Raw genomic sequence first — 13,963 nt, forward strand, 5'->3', positions numbered from 1 at the left:
GATCAATAGTATCACAGATTGTTTGAGGCTCACAATTAGCTGCAGAGAGTAATTTGCTTGGAGTTGTAATGATTGTGTAGGACTTTTGGTTGTACATATACATTTTAATCCTTGTCATTTCCTCCTAGGGGTTCTTATTGATGCTATGAGAAAAGGCTATTGGATTGTCTTGGATGAATTAAATTTGGCACCTACTGATGTGTTAGAGGCACTCAACAGACTGTTGGATGATAACCGGGAATTGCTCATAACAGAAACACAGGAAGTTGTTAGGGCACACCCTCGCTTCATGCTTTTTGCCACTCAGAATCCCCCAGGGCTTTATGGAGGCAGAAAGGTATGTAACATTTGCTTCCAAAATCTGTTAATTATTACGTGGAGTGGTAAATTCCTTGTTAGGAATGGGACATTTTGGTCTCTCTTTGCATTTTTGTGGTGAATAGCAGGGCTGCTATTTTTGTAAATCAAATAAATAGGTGCTTTTTAAAAATAAGATATTAATTAAAGTGTGATTACATCACTCCCTTTCCTTTTTCCAACCACTTCCATTATCTCTTCTTCCATCCTTTTCCATGTTCCTCCCAAGTCCCTGTCAAATTGATGGCCTCTTTTTCTTTGTTTATTGTTACATGTATAGATATATTATGGATAGATTGGTAGATAGACAGAGGTACAAATACATAAATAAGCTGCTGAGTCTCTTTTGTTTATGTCTATATGACTTTAGGGCCGATCACTTTGTGTTGGCTATCTAGTCATGTGCTCATTATTAATAGACCTTTCATGCACACACATTTTATTTTTGTACATTGCCTAGGTGCTGTCTAGAGCCTTCAGGAACCGGTTTGTGGAGTTACACTTTGATGAGTTGCCCAGTTCTGAGTTGGAAACGATCTTGCACAAGCGATGTAGTTTGCCGCCGTCTTACTGCAGTAAATTGGTTAAAGTCATGTTGGACCTTCAGGTATTTCATGTCCTCATCTGAACTTAAATTTAGATGGATTACATTGATTAGCATTGGCATCACAATTTGATAGTTCTCTCAAGCAGGAACACGTCTGTCCATTTAGTTTTAGAGAGTAAGGCTTTTGTTTGTTTGCTGGGTTTGTTTTGTTTTGGGGAGATCTTGTTCTAAAATATACCTGTTACTATCCATTATTCGTATGTGTTCCAGGGGTTGGGGGAATTGAGCCCAGAGCTCGTGTGTGCTGTGCAGACTCTTATTACTGAGCTATAGCTCCAGCTCCTCTGTTTGTACTTTGTAAATCAGCACTTTATCATTGTAAATTTTTATGATATTTATAGGATAATAGTTCCCTAGTTGTGTATATTACTTGCAATTTTTGGCAAACTACTTATTTTTTCAAGACTATTTTTTTATGTTGCCTGGAGTAGCCTAGAACTTGTGACTTTTGTTTTGTTTTGTTTTGTTTTCCTTTATAATAAAGATATGAACCAACGAGCTGGTTCAGTGGGTCACAACACTTGTGCAAACCTGTCGACCTGAGTTAGATCCTCAGAACACACTGCAGCAAGGAGAGAACCAACATTTGAGCACTGATCTCCGACCCGTGCTTACAGATAAAATAGAGATGATGTTGGTTAAATCTGTGGTTATAACACTTGAGTGGCAGACATGATTACCTTTCATACTTGTCTTTTGTTAACTATAAAACTTCAGTTGGTTCCCTCCACCCCAAGGCTGGTGATAGATTCAGGGCATTGCACACACTAGTGAAATGTTCTGCCAGCCCCTAAGGTTTGTCAACTTGGGAGGCAGAGGCAGGTGCCTAATGTTCAAGGCGAGCCTGGTCTACAGAGTGAGTTCCAGGACAGCCAGGGCTACACAGAGAAACCCTGAGGGGGATGTTGTTTATCAGAAATTAATTAAATTGGGTTCTAGAAAGGTATTAATATTCTTGGTCACAACTTCATGTGTCTTGTGGGTTTTTGTTTGTGTTTTGCAACCCATTGGGTCCAGTTAATGCTGTCTGCATGAGCACAGGCAGCTTAACAGTATCCACTCTCCTCAAAAGAAATGATTCCTCCTCCCTCAGGAGTCATCAGTTGCCAGTAGTGCATCAGTTTCATTTAGAAGGGGCCTGTGAGCCCCTCCTTCATCCATGTTTGAATTTTGACTTGTTTGGTCTTGTTATACAGGTAACCCATAGCTGCTCTGAATTCATGAGTGCAACCATGTCAGATGTTAGCATTTCCCAGTGCTCATCCCCATCTTCCAGCTCTTGCATTCTTTCTCCCTCCTTTTCCATGATATTTCCTAAGCCTTTCTGAAGTTGATATAAATGTCCCACTTAGGGCTGAACATTTATAGTCATTCGAACTGTTATTAACTCTTTACATTGACTGTTGCTCACTATTAAAAGACTTTCTCTGACCAAGGTTAAAAAGGGCACTAATTTATAAACAAAAGTAGAAGGCAGATAACAAAATGTCTCTTTAGTAAAGTATCCATAGTAGATCGCTCCCTAGGACCTATGTCTTCACTAGCCATGGCTTTTGATCAGGTTTACATTACCCGGTATGAATTCCCTCCTGTGGAGCAGGCCTCAAATACTATCAGAATACAGTTAGTTACCTGCATAATCATGGCACTGCTGCATTAGTGGGTACAGTTTGCCTGGCAGATCAGTGCTGTGGCATTCTGTCCACTGCTGGGTAAGTTTATTACTCACTTTTTCTTCCCCAGCAAACTGTATAGTTCCCTTTTATACTCTGAAAGCTAGTTGGCAGGGAGGAAGTTTCCAGATCAGTCCCAACATAATTTCTTTGTCCTACAACCAAAGTATGCTGGGTCTTCAGTAGTAGGATTTTACCATCTAGTTATTTATAGCGGGCAACCAAAAGCAGTGGCATGTGTTGTGTTGACCAACAACTCATAGGCAGTTATCTCATATCTGGCACAGATCTTTTTTTATAACTCATGTCTTCTGAGAGGAGTGTTGTTCACCCATGCAGGTGCCTCTGTTCAAATTTCTTCTAATTTTCAGAGTTTTATTTTGTAATTAATTTACAAAGTAGTTGGTTCCCATAAGGGACTTTCCTGCATCTTTAGTTTCAGTTAATCCACCCTCTGCCCTTTCTTTTCCCCTTGCCTCTTGCTCTTTCCCACTTTATCCCCAATGTCCTCCTTCTCTTTCATATCACACATGTTCTGCTGTCTCCTAGCCCGATTGTCTTTTATCTTTCATACTGTTTATTCTCTTTTCTGTATGGGAGGTGGAATTTCTTTATTTATTGTTTTTGCATTATTAGTTTGAACATTTTTTCCAGATAATTGTAGGTCATTTGCATTTCTGAGAAGTTAAATCTAATAAAATGAATTTGTTAAAAAATTTATGTAAGATATAATTTATGCTTTCTATTTAGTATAGTAAGAATCAGTTATTTGTTTTTATACTTTAATAGTCCTACCGTAGACGGTCCTCGGTGTTTGCTGGAAAGCAGGGGTTTATTGCCCTTCGAGATCTGTTCCGATGGGCTGAAAGATACAGATTGGCTGAGCAGACTGAGAAGGACTATGATTGGCTACAACATTTAGCCAATGATGGTATGTTTTAAATCATAAAATGATGCCAGATGTGTTATTAAAACAAATGCTTTCCAATTTGTGTATGGTACATTCATTTTCTGATTTGTTCCAGAAGCGGCCTTTCTCCCTCAGCCTTCCTTGCTCTTGTCAACCATCATGGTTCTGGCAGACCTCTGCTTCCTTGTGGTTTTCTTAGTTTAGGCTGGGTCTTGCTTTTCAGCTTTGAATTGTCTGAAGTTCATGATTCTCTTGCCACCTCCTGTGAGTGCTGGGATTATAGACAAGAACCACTATGCCCAGCTTCTGTGGGTTTTCTAACCTACTTTCGTGGCTGTGTGTGGAAGGTGGGCTCTAACATGGCCCCTTTAGAAATTACACAGGAGATTGGTAGCTTGTTGCCTTTGGTGTGGTGACCAAAGATAGTCCAAACACTGATCTGGTTATTTTAGTTTAATGCATGGAAAGAGTTTATGTTATTTGCCATGAATCAAAGAACGCATTTTGTACTCTTTTGGTTTGGAAAGTCATTAGTTAATATGGACCTTTTAAAATAAGGAACATAAATAAAATCGGCCTGTGAGAGTTTTTTATTTCCCCCTCTGGTACTAAAGTGGTGGCTCGCTGGGGATTAGTCCTGTTATACAGGGTCATGGGACAGGATCCCAGCTCTGGGAGGATGGTCCTTTAGAAGGTGACTTCTGGCCACTTACCTTCAAACACCCTAATGGAAAAAGTGGTGAAGTGGGAAAGGAGTTTATTCAGTATGGCTATGCCAGGAAGACCTGGCTGGGCCTGGCTGGGGCATGGGGCAGACACACACAGTCTAATGTCTTCAGTCCTGTCCTAGGAGCTAATGAGCTTTTGGAGGACAGGAAGTGGGTGGAGTTAAGCAGTATCTATGGCCTGGTGGATAATTTCTTAGGGTTGATTACACAGTGCCCTGTCAGCAGTAAGAAAGTTGCTGCTGCCTCAGAGTGAATTTAAATCTGGTCAAAGAATGTTTATCCATTAGAGCCAGTTTGTTTTGTTTTGTTTGTTTTTGGAATAAAAGGTAGGACTGTAGGAGAGGACAACTCGGAGAAAGGACAAGGCTAGATGGGCAAGATGCTATTAGGCCTTCAAGGTTAGCACAATGGCTGCACACTTCTAGGAGCTGTCATGGTTAAAGGTGGCAATTGACAGTCTGTTGATTATGATGCCCCTGTGGACCTTGGTGATACCAATGCTCTATAATCCTAGCACTTAGACTGAGGCTAGCCTGGGTGGCATAATGAGACTCTGTTGGAGGGGATAGATAACACATTTTTATGCTTTTAAAGTAGTAACACATGATGAAGCATTTTTATCTATGTATGTACCCATGTAAGTCACTACTTACACTGAGATTTAGAGTATCCCCAAATCTCAGAAGCTTCCTTCATTTGTTTGTTTGAGGAAGGGACTCATTTTGTAGTCCATAGTCTAAGACTTGCTATAGCCCAGGCTGGCCTTAACTCATCTGACTCGCCTTTCAAAAGATCACAGGCTTGTGCTACCATGCCTGACTTCTTTCTCTTGTAAGTGGAGGTAATCATTTCTGATTTTCCCATGAGCTTCACCTACATGGGATCCTACAGTGTATACACTTTTGGTTCTGACTTTGTGTACAGAGGGACCATGTCATCCTTTTTCCTTAAAATTGTATGGCAACCCATCATAAGGCGTTAAACTCTCTTACTCATAAACATTTGGATCATTTAATTGGGCTGTTGTGAAGATAGCTGCTCTGAACGTCTGTATGTCCTTTGGTATACACACTTGCTCATTTGTGTTTGAAGTACTTGATAATCACATTATTGGGGTTTGGCTCTAGTGCGTGGCTGGGATGGTATAATGGGCTCTTCTCTTTCTCAAGGTAGTTTTTAGATCCCTGCTCCAGCAGCAGCGGGTGAAAGTTACCCTTACTTCATGTTCTCAGCATTCTTCACTATTATTACAAGACACTTAATTGTCCCTTTATTTCAACCTTCAGGTTTCATGCTTCTGGCAGGCAGAGTCAGGAAGCAGGAGGAAGCTGATGTAATTCAAGAAGTCCTTGAAAAACATTTCAAGAAAAAATTGTGTCCTCAGTCTCTTTTCTCCAAAGAAAATGTTCTGAAGTTACTGGGTGAGTAGACCCAAACCCCATAGGAACATGAATAAAATTGTGCTCATTAGAGCCTACAGTTCTATTCTGCTTTGACAGGTAAATCGTCTACCCAGTCAAGTCTGTTGGAATCTCAGTTCAGCCATGTAGTGTGGACCGAAGGCATGCGGAGACTGGCAGTGTTGGTGGGCAGGGCACTGGAATTTGGTGAACCTGTGTTGCTGGTTGGAGACACTGGGTAAAGCTCTGAAGCCATAGCTCATTGAGAAGTCTCAGTTTACTGCCGTGCGATCGGGGTTACATCTGCAGGGCTGGGTGAAGCACTTGGGAGTTTCTTTCCCTTTCCTTCTCACTGTTGTCTTCTTCTCTTTCCCTCCCTCCCTTTTTCCTTCAAAGCAAGATCTGTTTTTTCTTTACCTTCATACTAAATCCTTGCTTATGGAAACAAGTGTTTTCTCCTGTTGTGTCGTTGGGAACTATTTTTATCCATTTATTCTTTTAAATGTGTTCAGTAGGTGTGGAGAGCAGTTACTAGTGTTTCTTGGAGAGTCTCTGAGGATTGTGTTTCTTCCTCTCCCGTGATTTTGTTGGTAGAACTGAAGGAATGAAGTGATGGCTTTGTGTACAAAGGATGCGGGAGGGCACTGGTGGTCTGCAGAGGGACAGCATGAGCCTGGCTTGCAGGGATCCTCAGTTGAATTAGGCTTGTAATGAGATCTCATCGGCTCACCTCTTGCTGATACAATGTCTGGGGCTATGTAGTTGGAACAGATGCTGCTTATTAATCTGGTGTATATTTCTAATAGGTGTGGGAAAACTACCATCTGCCAAATGTTTGCATCCTTGGCAAATCGGAAACTATACTCAGTCAACTGCCACTTAAACATGGAAACATCAGACTTCCTGGGGGGCTTAAGGCCAGTGAGACAGAAGCCAAATGACAAGGTTTGTCTAGTAGCAAGTGTTGATATGTTTATTTAAAGAACTGTGGTTTGTGAAGTTCATGTAATTGGATTTGTAGTGGAAGCTCTAGTTCAGATTTATGTATGTGTGTATCACTTCACTGGTCTGTAGGGTATCTTCACAAATTTTTGTCCTTTTCTTAGACCCTTTCTTCTTAAAGAATGTGTGTTTTACCTCAGACATGTAGCTATGTGTGTATTTAACTCCTCCTGCTTCTTTTCCAAACCATAGGAAGAATCGGACACAAGACTCTTTGAGTGGCATGATGGACCACTGGTTCTGGCCATGAAGGAGGACAGCTTTTTCCTCTTAGACGAGATCTCATTGGCTGATGACTCTGTCTTGGAAAGACTGAACAGGTGACATAAGTGAGGGGCTTGTCTTTACTGATGAATTAGTTGACCTGGTTTTGGTCTCCTGCGTTTATTAATTCTCCACTCTTGGTGCATAGGAAATGATGGATGTGCAGGAGTTGCTGTTCTTTGGGCTTCAGGGATCAGATGGTTGTTTAGTTTGTTGTTTTATTTTTTCCCTCAATAATCAGAAACAATCAGTGTGGGATGATAGAGCTAAAACCAAATGAGCTTGAGTTAAAATGATTTTTTTAAGCAGATTATATGCTTACACTTCATTACTTAATATTTTAAATGAAGCTAGTATTAGAATCCTAACTTTGATAACTGTAAGGCATTTCCACAACCTTAGACCAATATTAGTCCTAATATAGTGGTACCCATTTTTCTCTCTTATTGAGGTATTGTATATCATGAAATGTACTTTGTTTATATTATAACTGCAGTTCAGTGTTTAGTGACCTTAACTGAGATTTTCAGTCACCACAGTCCTGTTAACATTAATACCATGTAGTTGGATCTCTCCTGAACAGTTAATTCTGGATTTTACCCCCATTCCAGGCAACCACCAATTAACTTTGTCTCTGCAGCTTTGCCTTTATTCTCATATATTCTGTGTTAATACTTGTTTCATATGTTATGTTCATGCATGTAAACGTGAGTATGGATGAAATAATCAGCATTTGGGTGTCTTCCTCTGTTGTTGTCCACTTTATGTTTTAGACAGTCTTTCACTGGTCCTGGAGCTCATCAATTTGACTATACTCTTGCCAGCAAGTCCCATGAATCCAGACTCAGGTCCTCCCTCCCTCATGTTTGTGCGGCAAGCCCCGTGTCAGCTGAGCTCTCTCCCCAGCCTCTGGAAGTCTGGAAGTCACCTTATAGCCCAGACTGGCATCCCTCTGGCACCCATCTGTTGTCAGTTGTTTTTGCTCTTTGGGGAGCCCACCACCCAGCTTCCAAATAACTCACACATGGAGGCTTATTCTTAATTATATTCTTAATTATAAACGTCCAGTCTTTGCTTGGCTTGTTTCTAGGCAGCTTTTCTTTTTTTTTTTTTTTTTTTTTTTTTTTTTTTGGTTTTTCGAGACAGGGTTTCTCTGTGTAGCTTTGCGCCTTTCCTGGGACTCACTTGGTAGCCCAGGCTGGCCTCGAACTCACAGAAATCCGCCTGGCTCTGCCTCCCGAGTGCTGGGATTAAAGGCGTGCGCCACCACCGCCCGGCTCTAGGCAGCTTTTCTTAACTTTAAATTATCCTATCTTTTGCCTCTGGGCTTTTCCTTTTTTGTTACTGGTTGTGTGCCTGGGTGGCTGGCCCCTGATACTCTCCTCTCTTTTTCTGGCTCCACCTTTTCTCTTTCTTCTCCCAGATTTCTTCTTCTATATATTCTCTCTGCCTGCCAGCTCCACCTATCCTTTCTCCTGCCTCGCCATTGGCCGTTCAGCTCTTTATTAGACCATCAGGTGTTTTAGACAGGCAAAGTAACACAGCTTCACAGATTTAAACAAATGCCACATGAACAAAAGTAACACAGCTTAAAATAATATTCTACAACACCAATCCTCTTGCCTCAGTTCCCCAAGTGCTGGGATTCCCAGTATGAGCCACCATACCCATGCAACTCTGTATTAGTGTTCCGAAGTTCATCCATAGCACAGTGTATGTTACCTGTGGGTTTCTTTTTGTTACTAATAGCATTGGATGTACAGCATCTTGTTCACCACTTCCTTGTTTGTTGGTATTTTGTTATTTCCACTTTGGAAATTTCCCAAAGTGGAAATAACAAAATAAATTGTGTAACAGTAAACCATTGCATTTAAGACACATTTAAAACCCATTGTCATGATAGTCCATTAGTAAGGCAGTCTAGAAAAAGGAATTGGTTTGTTTTTATCAAAAGTATGTTCCTAGATTAGTGAAATGGCTCTGGGTTAAGATCCCTGTGAACCCATTTGGTGAAAGGAGAGACCAGTGCCCAGAAGTTGTCTTCTGACCTCCACCTCTGTGCTCTGGAACTCAAAGGCCTCCATACATGCACACCCAAAATAAATAAGAAACTTAAAACAGAGAAGTAGGTTACTTATCGTCATGATGGTGCATACCTGTAATCCCAACATTCGGGCCGAGGATGGAGAGTTCTTGACCAGAATAGGCTACATAATGGACTCCATTACACAGACACCACTGAACCTGTTACCTCCTCAAAGGACTTAGTTTGTTTTTTAAAAGAATGTTGGCATCCACAGAATAGAGTACAAAAGCCTTTTCTAATATTTTGTCCCAATTTTTCTTTTAGTGTCCTTGAAGTGGAAAAGTCTCTGGTATTGGCTGAGAAGGGCAGCCCAGAAGATAAGGACAATGAAGTAGAGCTCTTGACTGCAGGGAAACATTTCCGGATCTTAGCGACCATGAACCCTGGGGGCGACTTTGGGAAAAAAGAGGTAAAATTCTTCTTGGAGCAGAATTTTGGTTTAGTTTTTTACTTCAGCTTATGGACACCCAAAATGTTGTACTACATCTGTATTAAAAACTCATAAAAATGTATGTATGATTATAATCACTATTATTGAAAAACCATATAGACATTTCTGTATTTGCCATTTCACTCTATGTGCTCAAGATGTCATGAATTTCTCTCTTCACTGACTTGTCCCTGTGAGTTGCTCTCATTCTGCCCGACACTTTAACTGTTCTGGGTTATACCTTGCTTTGAGAGACTCTCTTTCAGTGTCCATGTGTATTTGTGTTTGAGACAGAGTCTCTGCATAAACAAGCTCTTGAACTCGCTGCCTCAGCCTTCTAGGAATGTGTTCACAGATAGAACTTGGCTTTCTTAAATACGAGAGTGGTCTTAGGAGTGATTGCTAAGTGTCAAAGAGACGTCACAGCAGTGTTAGCCGTGGTGGTGCACACCTAGGATCTCAGCATTTTGGAGATAGGGGGTCTACAACCATCTTGAAGCCAACATGGACATGTGGTTTTATAGATAAAACATGTTTATACTCTTGCAAGTTATGTAAATCACCAACATTGTAAGTACAGTTCCTTCTTTTCAGAAGGTTGTGCTTAGAATCAGGCAAGAACTAACAATCCTATGGTTTTAAAAGCTCAGGGAGCTATTTGGTGAGAAGTGCAGAATTATGTAACTGGTCAATTATAAGAAGAAAAATGAAGTGATTTTCAATGAAGCATTACGACTCTTTAATAACTTGTTGGGTGCCTGAAATGTGAACATGTTATTTTTTTAGTAGTATCAGAAGAAAAGAATGTTAGTGTGCTTTAGAGATCTGGTTTCAGGATTGTTTACATTCACTCCCACACATAATGAACACACAAACACTTGAAATGAAAACAAACAATGTTGCATAGTTGAATACACTTAGAACAGTCTTAATAAGTGCAGGGTGCCCTATTAAGAACCCTAAGACCCATTTGGTTGACACCACCAGGGCTAGACCCGCATCATTCCTTTCCTGCAGGAAGTATATCGTATCATATATGTTGAGCTCAGGTTCTTAAACTGGCTTGTCACCACATAAAGAATTGTGTCAGTGAATGGGGGCGATCATGAAAAAATTTGTCAACAGTAAAGGGTTTCTGAATATATAAAGACCAAAAACTAATTCAAAATCAATACATAATGATCCCAAGTATTCCTAGCAACTCTCACTGTCTTGCACCACACCACTTCGCTGAAGTCTGCTCAGACACATGACATACATGCTTTGTCCTGTGAGTGTCACTCGCTTCTACACATAATATGGATGGCAGTGAATACTGCCTGATACACCTCTGCTCAGATTTAAGACCATTGTGTGCTGTGAACTCTCCTGTCATGCGTTTACTGTGTGTGTAAATATGGCAGTCTTACAGAAACAACTGGCTTAATTATAAAATAAGGAACTGTAATATTTTATAACAAAACACCCTCCCACCCACTCCCCAAAAACATCAACAGCAAAAAGATTGTTAATTTTCCTGCCACCTGCCAGGTTAGCTTACACTTTGCATAACACAAAGTGGCTGGCTACCTTTTACCTAAGGTAGAATGAGGTACGCTCTTAATAGAGCATGTACTAAAGACATTGGTCATAGAAGGCCAGTGTGAATGTGCGACCATGAACCTAGCTGAGCTGTTCCGTGATACAGACATTGTTCTTGACCTCTGAGTAATAGACCAGAGAGATGATGGTTACTAAGAAGTTGATGATGAATAACTATGCACCTGTAACACTGCAGACTTCTGTCTGTCACTAGCCGTTCTGAGTTTGGAAAAGGAAAGTAGAATGTAACTAGTAACAGAAGCTATCCAACGGCAACAGCAAAACAAATTGTTGTATGAGAGGTGAGATGCATGCCTCTTTGTATTTCCTCTCACTTTGAGCCTCAGGACAGCACTTCTCTATGGGAAGATAGTTGTTTGTGTAACTGAATAGAAAGTAAAGGGACTGACTGGTACTGGAATCCTGCCTGCCATTGCTACCACTTGCTCCTTGAGGCCCTGAAGTTCTCCACAGCATCAGTAAACAGGGGTGAGAATGCCAGTGTGAGGGTATCCTAGAGATGAATGTGGTAACATCTGTGAGGATCCGCTAAACTTTATTCACTAGCAGAGGGAATGAGAGAGGAGCCACTATTTGCTGGAGTCACTTCTTTTCAAAGGACTAGTTCTTTAACTTCAAAAACTTTTAATTCTCATTAGCCATTGTGTTTCTTATAGCTGTCTCCTGCCTTAAGAAACCGATTTACAGAAATATGGTGCCCTCAAAGCACAAGGCGTGAAGACTTAATTCAAATAATAAATCATAATCTTCGTCCAGGATTGTCTCTGGGCAGAATAGGTCACAAAGGTGAGTTTGCAGGTAGTATTGGTGATGGGTTGGAGGGGAGTGACAAGTCTTGTATGAAAATTATTTGTAACTTTAATCAGTGTGTTATAAAAATGAAAAAGGCAGGAATAGGACCACGGCAAATCTTGGGAAATATAGCATTTGACTCTTACCATCTCTGAAAGTCTTTTCCCAATGTTTTTCTCTTTATAGTTTCACAGGTTATTTGTATATGTATGTATGCGTAGTTTACCTGTGTGTGGACACGTGGAGACAGACTGAAGTTAGGACTGTCTGCCATTGTTCTACCTTACTCGCTGAGGCTCTCCATAATACACCAGTCGCTCTGGGGATCTCCTTTATCTCCTGAGACTGGAATTAGAGCAGGACACCATGCCTACCCAGCATTCATGTGGGCACCGGGGATCTGAGTATAGGCCCTTAGGTTTGGGTGGCAATCACTTTAAGCTCTGAGCCATATCCTTAACCCTTTTAATCATTACTACCTTGAAGAGTTTTTATTTGAATATTCATTTTTATGTGTCATCAGTGAATCTTTCACTCTATTCTGCTTTCAAGTGTTCATCTTACTATAAACACCTAAAAACAAAGGAAATCAGAATGATATTTAAAAACTCATATACAAGTGTACTGGAGTTGGCAAGTCCTAAAACATCAAGTCTAAATGGGTTTTTAAAGTTTACATTGGTTTAATGTGTTTTTTTCTTTCATTTTTCTTTATTAAGAAATTTTCTGCTCACTCCACATACTATCCACAGATCCTCCCTCCTCCCACCCCCCAGCCCTCTTTTCTAAGCCACCCCACATCTCCACATCCCCCAAATCGAGGTCTCCCATGGGGAGTCAGCAGAGCCCAGCACACTGAGCCTAGGCAGGTCCAAGCCCCTTCCCACTGCACCAAGGCTGTACAAGGTGTCACATCACAGGCACCACTGAAAAGTTGGCAGTACCCATTACGGTAGAAGAAATACCAACAGGTGCACATTCACAAAATGTCTCATAGAAGCTAAGAAGCATAGACCTTGCCTCCCCTCTGTTCTGGGATGTCTCAGAAAACAGTTACTTTTGCTTTATTCCAAGGAGCTGACATAGCTGAGGTGATGCTGGATTTCATTGACTGGCTGACTCACCAGGAGTTTGGACGAAAGTGTGTGGTCAGTATCAGAGATATTCTGTCTTGGGTTAACTTCATGAACTCAATGGCGGAGGAAGCTGCTGTGAAAAGGCTAGAGACCATCTCTCCTGTGACGTCTTTTGTCCACGCCGCATGCCTGGTGTATATAGACGGAATAGGTTCAGGTATGTTTTCTCTTGGGGACAGTGGGCTGTCAAGAAAGAAGAGAGTGGGAAAAGGGAACAAAGCCAGATCATTTATTTTTAGAATCACTTCAGTTGGATATTTCCAATACTCAGTCCCTTTTCCTCTTTATATTCTTTGAAAAAGTTAGCACTTTTCAGAGTGGTTAGCCAGGGAGAAAGCTCAGTGCATAAAGGAATTTGTCACCAAGAGTAATAACCTGAGTTTGATCCCCCAAACCCACATTGTAGAAGGCAAGAACTGACTCCCACAAGCTGTCCTCTGACCTCTCTATTCATGTGCTGTGGTACTTGTATATATCCCCCACCCTACCCCCCACAATAAGTAAATTGAGGAACCAAATGACGAACAGCGCTGTATATTGTCTCCAGATCAGTTTGTGATTGGGTGACATCAGTTCATCCCTGAAAACGCTGCGTTATAAGTTGAGGAGAATGTTGGATGTGCGTTCTTTTACCTTAGGGCTGCTTTACATTGGAAGCTGTATGTAGCCTGTAGTTCTGCTGCGGTCCTTTTCCTTACGAAAAGGTCTGAGCTGTCACTGATCACAGTGGGTTTGATGGTGCTATGCCCTCAGGTCCTGATGCTCTCTTATAGGGGTAACTTCCTCTGGGTTTGGTACGGCCCTCTTGGCTCGAGAAGAATGTCTGAAATTCCTCATAAAGAAACTTTCCAAGGTAGTCCGGCTGACAGAATGTCAGAAAGATGAGTTGAAGATTTATGATAGACTGAAACCCAAAGAATTCACTGGTGTGGATGACCTTTGGGGAGTTCACCCATTCTTTATACCAAGAGGTAAG

General features: G+C 41.1%; 1 protein-coding gene across 1 annotated transcript in view; it reads left to right on the forward strand.

The window, feature by feature from the left end:
• The window catches only part of Mdn1 (midasin AAA ATPase 1), a 146,942-nt gene that overhangs the window by 54,781 nt on the left and 78,198 nt on the right, over positions 1-13,963 (forward strand). Inside the window, exons 25-35 of the mRNA XM_042270948.2 lie at positions 129-337; positions 818-964; positions 3,427-3,568; positions 5,562-5,696; positions 5,775-5,913; positions 6,482-6,620; positions 6,870-6,997; positions 9,292-9,436; positions 11,716-11,845; positions 12,926-13,144; positions 13,761-13,958. Coding sequence (XP_042126882.1) covers positions 129-337; positions 818-964; positions 3,427-3,568; positions 5,562-5,696; positions 5,775-5,913; positions 6,482-6,620; positions 6,870-6,997; positions 9,292-9,436; positions 11,716-11,845; positions 12,926-13,144; positions 13,761-13,958 — 1,731 coding nt within the window. The remainder of the gene's footprint in view (positions 1-128; positions 338-817; positions 965-3,426; positions 3,569-5,561; positions 5,697-5,774; positions 5,914-6,481; positions 6,621-6,869; positions 6,998-9,291; positions 9,437-11,715; positions 11,846-12,925; positions 13,145-13,760; positions 13,959-13,963) is intronic.

The sequence above is a fragment of the Peromyscus maniculatus genome, chromosome 2 (genome assembly GCF_049852395.1).
Source record: "Peromyscus maniculatus bairdii isolate BWxNUB_F1_BW_parent chromosome 2, HU_Pman_BW_mat_3.1, whole genome shotgun sequence".
Taxonomy (NCBI): domain Eukaryota; kingdom Metazoa; phylum Chordata; class Mammalia; order Rodentia; family Cricetidae; genus Peromyscus; species Peromyscus maniculatus.